Consider the following 16,378-nt stretch of genomic DNA (forward strand, 5'->3'; position numbering starts at 1 on the left):
GCATCATTTCATCAAACAACTTTAACTGTTTCCCTGGTCTTAATTCATTTCAACAAAACTAAAGGAACAAAACATGTTCATCACTTTGCCTTATGGACATACATTTAATCCTATTCACTGGTGGTCAACAAATGAAACACTGTTTTTTTAAAAACATTAAATACAAAAATTTATTTTAAATTTCAAAATTTATAATTAGAATTCACAATCTGAAAATTTACTGTTACTTGGAAACAACACAAAATTTAATTAATTCTTGAGGTAAATTATTAAGCAAAACTAAATCACAGAAACTTTAATTTATTAAGAAATTAAATTAATCAAGCAAAATTTTAGCTATCAAGAATTACTCAAGATTTGAAAAGAAAATCTTAAGTAATGAAAATTAAATAAGTTATGCAATGTTAAATTATCAAGAAATATTTAAAATGCTAAGTAAATAAATGTTAAATCACAAATATAAAAAAATGTGAAAAAATTAAGAGATTGCCAACACAAGGACACACAAAAGATTTATCAGTTATAAATTCACTAAGTCAAAATTTCCCTAATATACCTTATTATACCATGGTAATAATAAGTAAAATTCACTTTACCTTACACAAGCTTGTGAAAACCTTTGAAAAACCGCAGGACATGCAGCTGCTTTTGATTCACAAAACACACTTTTCATATGGTGCCTTCACTAATATACAATTTTCACAAATTCAGATCTCAGAAAAGCTAAGACTAACACCAGTGACCACAAATGTTCTACATCAATAACTTCTCTCTTTTAAAGAAAGAGAGAGAGAGAGAGAGAGTGAGTGAACCAAACACGTCAGTCTCAACAATAAGAATGAACAGATTTTTAGATTCCAGAAGGACATGAAACACATGACATCATTAAGGCATTTTGGGAACAAGATACGAGGTTGTAGAAGAAAGTAATATGTTTTGAACTGTATTCTTACAAAACATGACGCAATCGATCCGGACATGTATTCTTTCTCTCAAAGGGGCATACGTGATTAGAGCAATGTAACAATGCGAAATCCTTCGACGTCTTCTCGCACAGGACAAAACTTTTATAGAAACGTTTACACGATCAAAACATACAACAGGTGGCTAATTATGACTGACATGTTTTATAAACAAGATGAAAAACCCCAAGTTGATTTCCAGAACTGATAAGCAATTGTCATTCAACCTGTCATCGCGTAACTCAAAACATAGCGCTCTCTTATCTCAACTGATGACAACTGAAGTGAAACGAGCCTTCCTACGACACACACATGTTCATATACTATGTTACTATTAAAAATTGTATTAACAATTCTAAATTACACTGTTTGGTTATCTAAATGAACTTTTTTCATTGTTGCAAATGTTTTACCTTTGAGTCTTCTAATTGGACTAAATATTGAGTTTCCTCTTGTTGATAAGCGAGCCAACACACTCTTAGCCATATCTTCCCCTTCATCATGAGCTGCAAAAAGACTGTTGTACTTCTTCTGAAGCTGGTTGTCCCATACAGAGAGATTGAAGTACTGGCTGACTTCTATCCTGGGGGTTAGCATTTCACTCATCTAGAGCTGCATGTACATCAGCAATAACTTGAAAGTCTTTTTGCATCCTTGATGGTCCTAGCTCTGGATGCTGATAGATATTCTTCTTGGAGTGACTTATCTGTTGAAGTTCTTCCCTAAGACATAAAATAGCTGGTCTACTAAGGATACTAATGGCTACCATTGATAAATTTTTGGTAAATCCAACCCACCCTCCACTCCTCCTGTTCTTTGACTTTTTGTTCATAGTCATTTAAATCACCTGATCTGGTGGAAGTTTACTGTAAGTCTTGCCACTCAAGGAAAAGGAATAGATTTTGGACATTTGGTCCTTCTCATCATCAGCTAGTGTCATCATCTGCCAGTAGTAAATGGTCAAAAAGCTCAAGTAATTTTTCCTTTATATATTTCCTTTCTGACAAAAAATTTCATTGAACATGCTTTACGAAAATATTAATGCAGGTGAGAAAGAAAAAAATAAGAAAAAAGCTTAATTCAGTTTCGGTCATTTTGTTGCTTATTTTTCATTAAGGTGTCCAAATGACGGGATTATAAGAGACTCCCAAGGTAAAATTCATCAGAAGGATGTCATAAATGAAATCCAAACATGAAAAAAGCTCCCCTCACATTGCACATGGACTCCTACATTCTGACTGGACTATGCAACTTTACTGTTGTATTTATTGGTAATAGATATTTTTATCTACATTAAAAGTTTACATAGTTATTCAATTAATTCTACCCTAAAATAAACATCAGTGATATTTAAGCCAAAATCTACACTGCAAAATACTTCAAGGATGCGCTGCCAACTGAGCTGCAGTCATCTACTGTATATGAATAGAATTGTCACTGATGTGGTGCAATGTGCACCAGAAAATCAAATTTGCAGTTCAGGATTTGCATCTTCGAACATATTGGAAGATCTGTTAAGACGAATAGGCAATTAAACAAACCATCGTTTAGCACCACTCATCAACACAAAAGAATGTGAGCATCCTATTTAGATTTTTTCAGTCCTTACAGTAAGCCCAACAAAATGAAACTCTGAGTGATTGAATCTCTACATACCCTGAGAGACAAAATATCTTCGTAGTAATGAAGGAGTGTTGAGTTGCAGAAGCCAGTTTCCTTTTAATTTCTACAGATTTTTGACAACATACATTTTGTATTTGTATCACAGTATAAAGATTTTGCTGCCGATTTATTATATATATATATATATATATATATATATATATATATATATATATATATATATATATATATATATATATATATATATATATATATATATATATATACACACACATTTATTTTATTTTGGAACTTGATTTTAATTGTAGCATATATATTTCATTGTAGATTACCTGATGACAGAGAAATTTAAGTCTCTGAAGGATATGAATATTTTTTTTTCTATAGGAACCTTGTCTTTCCAGCTGTCAGACACGTTTCTAAACATTTCTACAAGATTGTCTCCATTCGCACATTTTCTTAGAACCCTTTATCAGACCATATTACAGCTCTTTCCGTGCTGCATATCTTTGAATTTGAATTTGAATCACTTAGCATATCCGCCTTTTTGTTACCTCCAAACCCAGCAAGGCATAGGTTCTTACTCCCAAAATTGCTCTTTCACTCTGTATTTCCTTATCCTGACCCAAACACACAGTTACAAATTTTTCTTTTACTACTCTCAGTCTTACCCACACAATCCCTGAACTAGCACGTTTCTACGGTTTCACCTACTCCTTTTACAGTAGTCTCTGATACAAATACTGCACCTTCCCTAATAGTTCAATCCCTGAGCTAGCACGTTTCTACGGACCTACTCCTTTTACAGTACTCCCTGATACAAGTACTGCACCTGCCTTAATGGTTTGTTTTGAATATACCTTAGACACAATCATCTCAGTCTTTCCCTTCCCTGCTTCCATTATCTTTTCATCTTTGTCTCACTCTGTGGCAAAATAGATCAGTTTTCTCTCCTTAAACAAAGCTTTCAAGCATATTTTCTCTTGTGTACTTCATCCACACATTCAAAACAGCAAGGTGTAGTATCTTATCTTTTCTAGGTTTTGCTATAAGCAAAAGGTAAGGATATAAATGTATGTGTTAAAGGTTCTTCTTCACTGAGCATTATGATTTACCAATCTTTTCAATATGCTGTATTAGTTGAATATACATGTATAAATGTCTGTGGTTAAATTCTACACAAACTCTCTTCTCACTCTAAATTTATTTTTTTTTTTTTAATTCAGGGACATTGGAATAATTCAGGAGCTTCAACACCAGGCAGTGAAGACTACTCTGATGAATCTGTGGATGAGAGACACGTGACACACATAGGTCCTGAACCTGTTGTTCACCAAAGAATTGCACTAACCCCAGGAAAGCTTATCAGTGTGTTGGCAAAGAAAAGGGGTTTACGAGCTACGCTCTTGCAACTGCTTGAATGTCATCATATGAAGACAAATTTGGTGAGACGTGTTGTGATGGCAAACCCTCATTTATTTAAAATGGCAGGTGAAATGGTTGAAATTAGATTAAACATTAAGATATGTAATGCTCATAATGGAACCAGAGGCTGCTTAAATCGGTCAACTTGTAAGGATATGCATATTTGTTCGAAATATGTCAGAGGTAAGTGTGACAGTGAGGAATGTGTTATGGGACATTACTGGCTTACCAGACATAACATGGGAATTTTAAGCCAACTAAAAATCCAGAATTTATCGGAAGGATCTTTGGAGAAACTCTTACAGTCTTCATTCTCAAACACTGGTGCATCTAAAAGTGAACCCAGTGTGTGTTATAAATATAATAAAGGAGAATGTCAACGTCAGCAATGCCAGCAACTTCATATTTGCTATACATACATAACCAATAACCTCAAGTGCACAAAAAAGAAGTGCAAGTTGAACCACAGCTTAATGAAACTTAACTGCCGCAGGGTGCTGGAGGCTGCAGATATTGATGTCAATGAGAGCCCTAAAGATGTTTTGGCTGCATTGCTGGAAGCAAATCCTGCGCTCGAGGTAAGGGATGAAGGGACAAAAATCAAAGCTGGTCAAGACCAAGGGAAGGGAACAACAGACCAAAATGATCAAGGGCAAGGAAATGGAAGACAAGACCACAGTAATAAGACTGAAGGTGATGCAGAAAATAAATTCAACAAAAAGAAGAAAATTCGCACATTCTGGTCAACTCAGGCTTATGGTGAGGTGAATATAGCAGAAATTTGTTATAATTCAGTTGAAAGCACCTGTCCCAATGAAACCAGTGGCTGTCAGAGACTCCATGCCCTGGAACATTACCACTGGCAGATGAGTGAAAATGGGTCAAATTGGCTCAATTTACAAATGCACCAAGTGAAAGCCTTGGAAAGAGCCTACTGTGATGTCAGTAATGATAACATAGAAATGCCTCGTGTCGATCCTTCACAACAAGTTAGCTTACTAAAGAAATTAGGCCGTGATGCCTGGACAGCAGATTTTAAAACTATGAAAATAGTTAACAGTAGTAAAACTATCTCCTTTCAAATTCGTAGGCTTTGCACTGAGACAGTGCCAGGCAAAGCAATAGATGCTGCAGTTAATGTCTGGTATTTTTTGGATAAACAGCAAAACTGGGTGGAATATGGCCAGGTAGACTCCGTAGGAGAGACTAACTTAGTAGTTAGTTTGGCAAGTGATGCCATTGAAAAAGAGTTTCTTAAAGATTCTTCTGCTTCAATTCAGTTTCAAAATTCTAAGTTTACTTACACCCTGGACTTCAAGGTAATGCTCCAAACCAACACACACACTCAAGTTACACGTGAAGTACGTCGTAGACCCCAAATTCACCTTCAAGAAGAAAAAGGCCAGGAGCAGAAACAAAGAAAACTTCCTGCACATTGGGACGACATGAAAAGTAATGAACGAATAAAAAGAGTAGTTATAGCCTCATCCTCTGATGAATATAAAAACATTTTACCTTTGTTAGGAAATACATCAGGCAATGTAACCAAAATAGAGAGAGTGCAGAATCGTTTCCATTGGCAAGCATTCCAAAATAAAACAGAAGAAATGGCTGACATATACGGGGATCCAACGAAAGTAAATATTAGACAACTCTTCCATGGAACAGGCCATGACATTGTACCAAAGATATGTAACGAAAACTTTGATCCCAAGTTGCATGGACAAAGTGCAGGTCAAGCCTATGGACAAGGCACTTACTTTGCACGTGATGCTAGTCTATCTTTTGGTTATTGCAAAGCTGACAGTAGTGGTCTCAAGTATATGTTTGTGGCAAAAGTAGCAGTTGGGTCACTGACACTTGGAAATTCTTCTATGGCAAGACCCCCAATCAATTCCTCTACAGGTTATCCTTTTGATTCAACAGGTGACAATGCTACAAATCCTTCAATTATAGTCAAGTATGACAAAGCAGAATACTTCCCAGAGTATATACTGACATTAAAATAGTTTTATCAAGAAGAATAAGTACAGAATTCTTTCAACTGTTAAACCCAAGTTGTGCTTTAATGTTGGTTAATAAACTTTTCAAGAGAAATACAGTATTGTAGTCTGATCAGAACTGAATAGTTTTTTTAAATGCTGGGTTATTATAACTCTTTTGAGGCTTGCTTGTACATCTGTCAGTGGAAGGACTACTGAAGTGTAAGTCTCTTTTATAGAGTAAATAAAGTTAAATTATCAGTGTTTTTTACATTTTTTCAAAATCATTATGAAGTTCACTGTAAGAGCAGTGGCTATAGATATTTCAACATGTTAATTTTATGTAAAATGGTACCCCACTAGTTAAAGTTTGGTTAAAATAAAATAAAATGGTGTCACCCTTGTGAAAGTTCATTATGGAAAGATGTGTTGAACATAACTGCATTACCACCTACTAATCCAAATTTATTCCTCAAAACAAGAATTTTGAGTTTGTTCCTTTTTGTAAACATTCCGATACAATGCTGTATCAATGTTGATTAAGTAGTAAATACTTTCAAACTGTTTCATACATATTCCAAAATGTTGTCCTTATTTTTATTTCTAAGAGAGTGGAACTGATTTATATTATCAAAATTGTCATCGTAATAAAGCCTAGTATAATCTTACAAAAGTTTTCATGGTACAGTACCTGGTCCTGCCTTTGCTTAAACATGCATAAAAAATATATAAAAAAACAGTGTTTACTTTGTTAATTGTAAAAAGGTGGGGAAATATAATATGGATTTGAAAGTAATTTTTTTTCCCTAGGTATACAAACCAGAGCCTTTTATGTAGGCATAAACTTTAGTGCAAGCTAGAATCAGTAATTGAAACTTGATAAAAGTCTGTGAGAGGTGCGAAATAATGCGCAGGAAGACAAGTACTACTGGTTTATTGATGAAGCGACCCGCTTATAAAGCAGCATGCGGACGTCAGCGTATATGCAGAGGCCACGAGTACAAAAATTTACAAGTGACCAGAGGTCAAACTATTTCTCTACACAAAACAGGACAGGTACATACAGAAAACATGATGATTAACAATAGCTGGTTGGACATAAAAATACTCTGACACATATATGTGGTACAAGGGCAAATGAACAGGTAATAAATATACAATTCACAATAATGATAATAAGATTGTGTTTGTCCGACCTTAGATCGCTTGTGAAGGTACTGCAGAAAACGGGATGTTCATCATAGAGAACCCATTGAGCAGGGACTTTACAATACTCATTGCCTTGCCCAGGCCGTCACGTCCTTCCATATGCCGTGCCAGATGAACTTCTCCGCCAGCAGCCTGGCTGTCGTTCTGCCAGAGGGGTGGGACTCTCCGTGGATGACGTCGAAGACCAGCCGACTACGGGAGGCAGGCACCAGTGGCTGGGGGTGGCCAGTGCTTACGTCGCTCAGCAGTGTTGGCCCTCCAGTGATGGCCGTGAGGTGCCGCTGCTGCCCGGAGGACCATGCATCCCCCAGCTTCATGAAGGCGTGGACCAGCAGCTGGTGGTCCGTCCAAACTGTGAAGGGCGTACCCTCCAGGAGGAATTTGAAGTGGCGTACCGCCTGGTACACCGCGAAGAGTTCCCTGTCGAAGGTGTTGTAGTGGGGCTCAGTGGGGCTGAGTTTTCTGCTGAAGAAGGTGATGGGTTGAGGGGCTCCGTTGACGATTTGCTCCAGGACGGCCCCGCAGGCGACGTTGCTGGCGTCCGTTGTCAACTGTTGCCTTGGCGAGGGCGGCCTTCGTCAGGGAGAACACCCTTTGCTGGTCACGGCCCCACTCTAAGGTCTTCAGACGGCCCTTGAGGATCTCCGTCGGGGACCATGGTGCGCACAATCCCCGGGATGAATTTCCTGTAGTAGTTGACCATTCCGAGGAATTCTTGTACGGCCCTGACAGAGGTAGGGGTGGGGAACCTGACGACGGCTTTGACTTTCGATGAAACTGGGCGGACACCTCCTGGGGATATCTCGTGGCCTAGGAATTCCACCTTATTGACGCCAAAGGTGCACTTGTCGAACCTGACGATGATCCATTAAAGGCTCCGGGAACCACTCCGGGGTCACCACTGTGAGAGGTGAGAAACAGTGAGCAGGAAGACAAGTACTGCAGGTTTATTGATGAATCAACCCGCTTCTAAAGTGGCATGCGGATGTCGGCGTATACTCAGAAACTGCGAATACAAAAATTTACAAGTGACCTGAGGTCAGACTATTTCTCTACACAAAACAGGACAGGTACATACAGAAAACAAGATGATTAACAATAGCTGGTTGGACATAAAAGTACTCTGACACACATACATGGTACAAGGACAAATGAACAGGTAATAAATATACAATTCACAATAATGATAATAAGGTTGTGTTCGTCCGACCTTAGGTTGCATGTGAAGGCACCGCAGAAAACGGGATGTTCATCATAGAGAACCCATTGAGTGGGGACTTTACAAGGCTGTCAGTTGTATGCATAGGAAAAAGATAAATTACTTTTAAAAATTTGTTATTGTTCTTCCAGAAATGCAGACCATCACCTTTTATGTAAGAGACTCATTCCTTAGGTGTAAGGTTCTCGCTCAACTGATTGGCAAGATGAATCTCCACCTGAAATTGTCATGTTCCTGATCATATAGTGAACAGGGGAGCCTTGGCCCCCGTAACCTCCTTATTTGGTCAATCATAGGGACCGCGGAATGTTATGGCTCTGAGTGAGTGAGATGTGCCTGCAAATCCGCTTGTATAAGAAAACCTCAGAGAAACAAGTGGACGGGGAGGGGGGAAGGAGTGACAAGTTGGAAGGTGCTTAAATTTCAGCTAGTAAAAATGAAGGCCTCAAATTATGATCTGAGCCACCACCATGTAAATAAGGGGAACAGAGAGAATTGTGTCTAATAAGTCACAGCTCCAAGACTGGGTACTAGTTTGTATAGCCTACTTACATGTACACCCAGTCAAGCACACACCTGTTCAAACTGCTGTCTTTCAGAGAGAGGAAAGAAGAAAGGGAAGCCAGTCACTCTACCATTCAACACCAAGATGCTTTTGTATCAAGAGGAGCTTGGGTCACTACACAACCTGTTGACCAGCTTACCACAGCTCCCAAAGAGAAGGTATACAGGCACTTGTGGGCGATGGGGTAAAGGTGATATGACATCTCCAGACACCGGACTTCTCTTAAACAGTTGCTTCAAAATGCATGAGATGGTCCCCTGCCCCTGACTTCCTAAGCTCTTGCCTAAGCAGTACAAATGTTTACTGTGCCAAAAGAGTCATAAGATTGTTTGATTTCAGCACAAGGCCAGAAAGAAAATTCTATTCCTAGACACCTCTTTCTTGTGCTTGTCAGAACTAGCAAGGAGGTGCTAACAATGTGGCCTATGCGTTCGGGTCCTTCTTAGGTTAGCAACTCAAGTCTTGCACCGGGCATAGAATTGTCTTGTCTGAATACCACCAAGGTCTTGGAGAGAGGAAATCGAAAAGTTCACATATCTCTTGTCAGGAACTGATGGGTTATGGTCTTAACCATAAACAATGGAATAAACAAGAACAAGAGAGATTCTCAACCCTCGTGAGTACTAGACAAGATAAGAAAGGTCATCTACCAATACAGTTTCTTGAGACTAAGACTAGCAGAACAACAGCCTTAAGTGTAAGATCTCAGTCCAAGACCTTCCTAGGAGCTTGTATGTTGCTTGAGTTAGATTATGGAGGAATGAATCATGTCCTAATTCAAAGGCCAGAGCTCCTGAGGAGAACAAGACTACTCAAGGCTCCTCATGATCACTGAGACAAAGATCCATGGCCATATATATGAAGCTCTGGCTTAAGGCAGAGTGAGAATTAGAGCTTACCTTGAGAAAGGTTGACGAGGGCATCCACAATCTGCTGAATGACACCAATCACTGTAGATGACCTAACTCTCCTGGTACATGTTAGATGAGGTTCTTAAGAGGTACCCTGACATTTCGTTGGTAGTCCTGCTAGAAATTCTCTCTCTCGCAAGAGCTATTGAATAACCTCCAAGTGTGTAGCTGGAAGTTTTGTACCCACTAATGATACCTCTGCATACGTTGCTGATGAAGAGGGGCCACAGGGAATCTCTGGGCGTTTCTACAAAGGGAACCATAAGATTGAGAATCCACCTGAGCCTGAGTGTGTTCAACACTCGGTTGACCAAACTGAATGAAGGAGAGGTGTAACTGTTTAAATTTTCCCAGGGTTTGTAGGAAGGTGTCCTCCAGAGCTGCCCAGGGGTTGGGCTTAGGGATACCTTTACTAACCAATCTTCCAGGTAACACAGCAAGCAAATAACATGCAAATGGGCCCAAGCCAAAACCAAGATGAAAACTCCAAAACAGAAGTTTTGAACTGGTATACAGTGCTGTTGCAGACAAAGCAGAGGTGAATCTGAGATTTCTGATGAATTGTTACAGTACTAGGAAGTAAGTGTCCTTCAGATCTTTCAGAAGCAAGAAGTTGCACTCTCTAGTGGAATCTAGCACTCACTGTGCTGTTTCCATTTTGAAGTCAGTCTGCAACACAAACTTGTTCAGCTGTGAGAGGCCAATGATCAGTCTCCAATCCCCAGTTGCCTTTTCCACTATGAAGAGGCAACTGTAAAACCCGGGAGACTGGTCCTCCTTGACTTCTTTGTCACCTTTCTTCATCATCACTGCACCCAGAGGTTCTGGAAAATATAGATGGTAAGAACAGTACATGAGAAGAAAGGGTAGCAGTTCTTGAAGGGAATCCTGTAGCCATCCCAGAGGACTGAAAATACCCAGGGTTCTGTCCCATCTCTGCCAAATTGCCAATTGCAATACAGTCATACCCCTACTCATGGCAATGGAGGAGAAGGGGTGCCACCTTCAACAAACCCTTCTTTTCTTCTTTCCCTTCCCACCTTTCCTTGCCTTGGTTGGATATAAGAGCAAAAGGACTGGGAAGATCCCCTCCCTAGAGGAAGAAAACTGGGCCACTGGTCTGGGTTTTGGAAAAGCAGGCTTCCTCCCAACTTCAGAATCTGAAGGGCTAGCTGCCCGCAAAAGGTTTGGCTGCAAGTATCTTCAACCCTGGGATTCAAGTCTTCTCTCCTCCACCACTGATTCCTTGGAAAAGAGCCTAACACCAACTGTTCCCGAGTGTGAGAACTACCCCTTGTTTAGAAGAGGGAAGAAACTAAATCCCTCCTTCTCAGAATGAAGCTAGCCCAAAAACTGGCACTCTTGGTGTGACAGAAAGTTAAGCACCCTTCCTCCAAATGCCAGTAATCTCCAGATTCAAGAAAAGTTGGGCCATGAAACTGCCTGGAGGGAGACTCCATGACCCCAGACTCAACAGCCAAGTAGAGTCTTTCTTGGGGTGGTCATTCATCAGCCAACATACTGGTGAGTTCAACACTAAAGGAGTAGTCTTTGCATTGTCCTAAACTTAGTACCTCCTGTGGGGTGTAAGTGACTGGGAAAGGAGCTGGTTAGACCTTCTTGACAGCAAGGAACTCTCTGATCCAGAGATCGGAGTTAATTTGGTCCAAGAAATCACTAGCAAGCTGGGACCACAGCAACCTCACCAACTGTCTCTCTTCAGGAAGGCAACCAATACTAAGCTCAATCAATGAGAATGGGCTGAGTGTGGAGCTGTGGAAGCCTTCCCGAGATTATTATGCTCACGATGGCTTATGATTGAATTTGATATTAAATTATTTGATGTCATAACAACAAAGGTCTTCAACACCAAGAAATACAGTATCTATCCTGTATCCGAATTAATAGAGCCAAGGCCTTTATGGATAATGGAACTTTCCTGATACGGTTTCAAACCCTCTGAAGATGCAAAACATTTATTTGGTACCCTGATTTCCCTACCTTGTCAATACCACGTAACCATAACACTAAATATGCTTGTAAACAACAACCATCACACTTAAAACTTAAAACTTGATGCAAAAGCCAGTTTCCCATCTTATTTTCCCATATTTTTTTTAACAAAATATACTACTGTATATACAGTAGTATATTTTGTGCAAAACAAGCAAAGCCCTTTTTCTCTGCTCTTGTACAAACACACAATACAGTAAGTGTACTGTATGTACAGTACTACTGTAAAACATGGGTATCACTTTGTTTTTATTGTTGCCCAAACAGTACTGTAAATACTAGCATTGTACACAAAAAAAGCAAACCTCTTTTTTTCACATGCAACGCATACTACAGAAGATGTACTGTATGTATAGTACACTACCATATAACATGGTTATCACTTTGTTTTTCTTATTTTACCTAAGCACATTGAAAAATATAAATCTTAGAAATAAAAACAAAACTCTCTCTCAGTTAATTGTTTGTACTGGCAAAACTGCTTACAACAACTGGACTTGAAAAACTTGCAAGAAGGTTAAAAAAAAAAAAAAAGCCTCCTCATTCTCCTTCAGCTGACATCTCCTGACTCCTGTGAGTCCCAGGAGGCATTTAGCAACGAACTGTTCAAAAGAGGTATGGCAGTGCCTGGAGGGTCCTGATCATCAAGACGTGCAAGAGAGACATAAGATTCCTGATTGAATGAGCCTGGCACATCAACAAAGGGAATTACTATTTGTGAAAATTTCTCCATTCCTTGAAAGCACCCAAAGTTGTGCCATTTTAAAGTCTTCAACCCTTTGCTGGTCTGCAAACTTCATAGCCGTAGCCATCAACTCAGCATGGCATACCTGCACACTAGGTGCCCTTTGCTGACAAAACACCTCAAGGTTGTTCAACCTCTTTATGTTGAAGTTTTGCCCCTCACCTGGCTTCATAATGGCTTCTTCTGAAGTCCATTGGGTACTCCTCTGAAAGTCCCTTAGACCATCCTGCCTCGATTCTCCTGACAATTTCAAGCTTCTGAAGAGTCTTAGGATGAGGTAGGGCCATACAGAGAATAAACAGCATCACACACTGCAGACCAACACCAGCAATGCTGCAGGCCCCACAAGAAATGCAACAGCATTAGGGGAAAGCAGTACAACACAATCACAGCATAACTGCTGAAAGCATGAATACCAATAACTGACTCAAAACTGGACAAAGAAGTACACTTTGCTGCCAAGTGCATTCATACTCTGAATGTAGCCAATTTAGGGAAGGAAATTTTTATGTTATCATGAGGCATGCTCAGTCAGATATTCAAAAGTAAAAACCATTGTGTGTAATGATGTATCCATTTCTGCCAGTTTTGGGAAGCTTACAGAAAACAAGAGTGCTTGCCCACCCATGCACCATTTACCATACACTACTAAACTGGTGACATCTATACATCAGCCAATTAAAAGTGATAAACAATATGATGTATGATGACATGTCAATTGGTGTCATGCTTCTAAGTCAAATAACAATTGAAAAAGCTCTCAAGAAGTCACTCACCTTCCTTCCCCTCCCCTCCCATCCGTCACAATCTTCCAAGTCTCATCTTCTCCTCTGCCCCAGAAACTCCTTCCCTTCCACTCATTACCATTTCTCGGCGTGCTTACGCCTGTGAGCAGCGTTACTAACCTTTTCTGTCAGTACAGCGTTACTAATCCAGTAACCCTTTCTAGCCCATCCTTCTCCCACCCTACCTCAGAAACTTTCCTGCCCCCCCATATCCCTTTCTCGGCTGCTACCAATGCTTCTTCCTGTGCAGTGTTGCCAACCTCTGGAACACAGTATTATTTTATGAATTGTATACAGCAGTTGCTCCCATATCCACAATAACAGAGCCAAGGCTCTGCAGGATAGGGCCACAATCTGGTTAAGGACAAAAAAATAACTACAGATGTTAAAGACCAACTCCTTATCATTACTGCTATCTTGTCAATACTGCATAATCATACAGTAATCTGTTGGTTATGTGGATTAATAGAGCCAAGGTCCTGTTGGATAAGTACAAATAAAAACTTTACAGGTGTAAAACAGCAACTCCGTATCCTTACCCCCCGTGATGATTCCCAAAGCAAATTCATTTTAAGAACACTACTAAAGAGTAATTACGATAATCATTTTCTCTTGTATTGGAACAAATGATCTTCCATTTCACCTCATAATATCACAGAAGCTTAACTTGTATGGATATGTTTAAATTTACATGTGGCATTCCATCAATGTTGATGTCACCGTTTAGCTCTCTTTTCTTCTTCTTCTTCGTCTTTTGTTGACTAATACGATTATCATACGCAGGATTAATAGCGTACAGGGTTAGTCCTCTTCTGACCAAAATAAGGACAATCTAGTGCATGACGTCGTCTGGCTGCATCTGGCTGAGGTTAAGGTGAAGGAAAGTCATCAGTCAGTATTTGACCTCGCAGAGTGAAGAACACAGAAACTCTCTTAACCTGGATTAAGGTGCTCTTCACCTGTTCAGTCCCAGGATTAATATATAGCACAAAATTTATCAGAATTTTTTTATCCTTTTTTACATTGAATGATGTGGATTGCTGATGATAGTTAAGACTGTCATTAAAGTATATTATATATATATATATATATATATATATATATATATATATATATATATATATATATATATATATATATATATATATATATATATATATATATATATATATATATATATATATATATATATATATATATATATATATATATATATATATATATATATATATATATATATATATATATATATATATATTTATATATATATATATATATATATATATATATATATATATATATATATATATATATATATATATATGTATATATATATATATAATATATATAATAAATATATATATATACGTCTCTACATATGTATGTATGTACAAATATTAACCAAAGAATGTAAGGAATCATAAAAGAAACAAAGAAACACCTGGTCCGGATTTACACTGTTAGGCCTACTGCATTACCCAAATAGCAATAAAAAGACATATGGAGGATTATATCAATCCTTCAATTCAGCAGTACCTGGATATTGGCGGGGACCTCTCTCACCTAAGGTTGTGAAAGAGAGAGAGAGAATGTGTGTGGGCAAACAATTGCCATAGTGACCCTTCATTTCTTTGTTTTCCTGGTTTTCTTCTATGTTGCATACCAGTGACGTCACAAACGTGCAGAAACACCCAGACGGTCTAACCCTGTACTCCATTAATCCTGATCATACACGTCAAACAATACACTGTGGCGATGAATCGAATATATTTCTTCTTCGAGATGTAATATTGTTTTTCGTCTTTTATGCAGTAAAAGAATGCAGAGACACACAAAAATAAAAATGAGAAAATACAGTATAGTGTAAAAGAAGAATGGAAAAAGGAGAGGAGTGTCTTTGTACGTGTGTTTAGGCTTTGACCTACGTGGTACGAGTTAATCTCTCTCTCACTCTCTCTGCTTCATGCTTGATTATTTCAATACAAATTATAGTACAGTAGTACTGTAATATCCTTTAATGAAATGTGTAAAAAGCATAAACATAAAAACCACAAAACAAAAAAAGTTCAAATGAATCATAGGCTTCATCTGTAAAAGCAATTTGTTTTATGTTTTTCATTTTTATGTTTTATTTCATATTTTATTAAAGGATATTAACTTGTTATAAGATAATTATGAGCAATGCAAAAGAGCGAGAGAGAGAGAATTCGATAGCGCACTGATAAACTCCCTTACATATAATACGCACGGTCCTGATTACCCATCTTTATAGCATGTTGAGGTAGTCTGTTCATTGAGTTCCCTTATAATTCGTTACATGAATATTGTACGGAAACTGCGGACATGTTCATATTTTGATAAGTAAGCTTATCTCTCTCTCTCTCTCTCTCTCTCTCTCTCTCTCTCTCTCTCTCTCTCTCTGTGTGTGTGTGTGTGTGTGTGTGTGTGTGTGTGTGTGTGTGTGCTTGCTCAAAAGAACTAAGGGAGTTTATGTACGAGAGGGAAAGAGAACATTCAATACTGTACTAAGAAATTCCCCTACACACACACACGCACACACCTTCCCTTTCTCCCCTATCATTTCTCATTGTTTATTTCCTGATGTTTTTTCATAATTTTCACTGATTATTTTTAGTTGACTCTTTGATGATTATCACACCACATTAGTTTAGTATTGGAAAATGATTTACCATTTCTGGTCTTATGTCTGATCTTAGCTACTATCTCATTCCATGTCTTTATGTTCCCAAAATTTATGCTGTGTTGGCGTATTAAATCTGCAGGGCATGTTTTTGGTGGTGGTGCTACTTTCCGTTTGCACTCAAGTATTTTTTATATATTCTACGAATATATAAAAAAGTAAGTTTTGCTCTGTTTTTGACACTTGAACAAACGACTTTGGCACCACTATAAAAATAGTGGAAGGGAAGTCTTGGAGG

At 38.4% G+C, this 16,378-nt stretch overlaps 1 protein-coding gene across 21 annotated transcripts in view; it reads left to right on the top strand.

Moving 5' to 3' along the window:
* LOC136836296 (dentin sialophosphoprotein-like) overlaps window positions 1–16,378 on the top strand; it is a 377,513-nt gene that overhangs the window by 286,915 nt on the left and 74,220 nt on the right. For 4 of the 21 annotated variants that reach the window (XM_067100393.1, XM_067100391.1, XM_067100392.1 and 1 more), the window contains one exon: window positions 3,812–6,784. The exons of the other annotated variants lie outside the window; for them this stretch is intronic. In XM_067100393.1, the coding sequence (XP_066956494.1) occupies window positions 3,812–6,019 (2,208 nt within the window). In that variant the 3' untranslated portion in view covers window positions 6,020–6,784. Of the gene's footprint in view, window positions 1–3,811; window positions 6,785–16,378 lie in introns of those variants that run through there. 21 annotated transcript variants of the gene reach the window in all.

This window comes from Macrobrachium rosenbergii, chromosome 56, assembly GCF_040412425.1.
Source record: "Macrobrachium rosenbergii isolate ZJJX-2024 chromosome 56, ASM4041242v1, whole genome shotgun sequence".
Lineage (NCBI taxonomy): Eukaryota > Metazoa > Arthropoda > Malacostraca > Decapoda > Palaemonidae > Macrobrachium > Macrobrachium rosenbergii.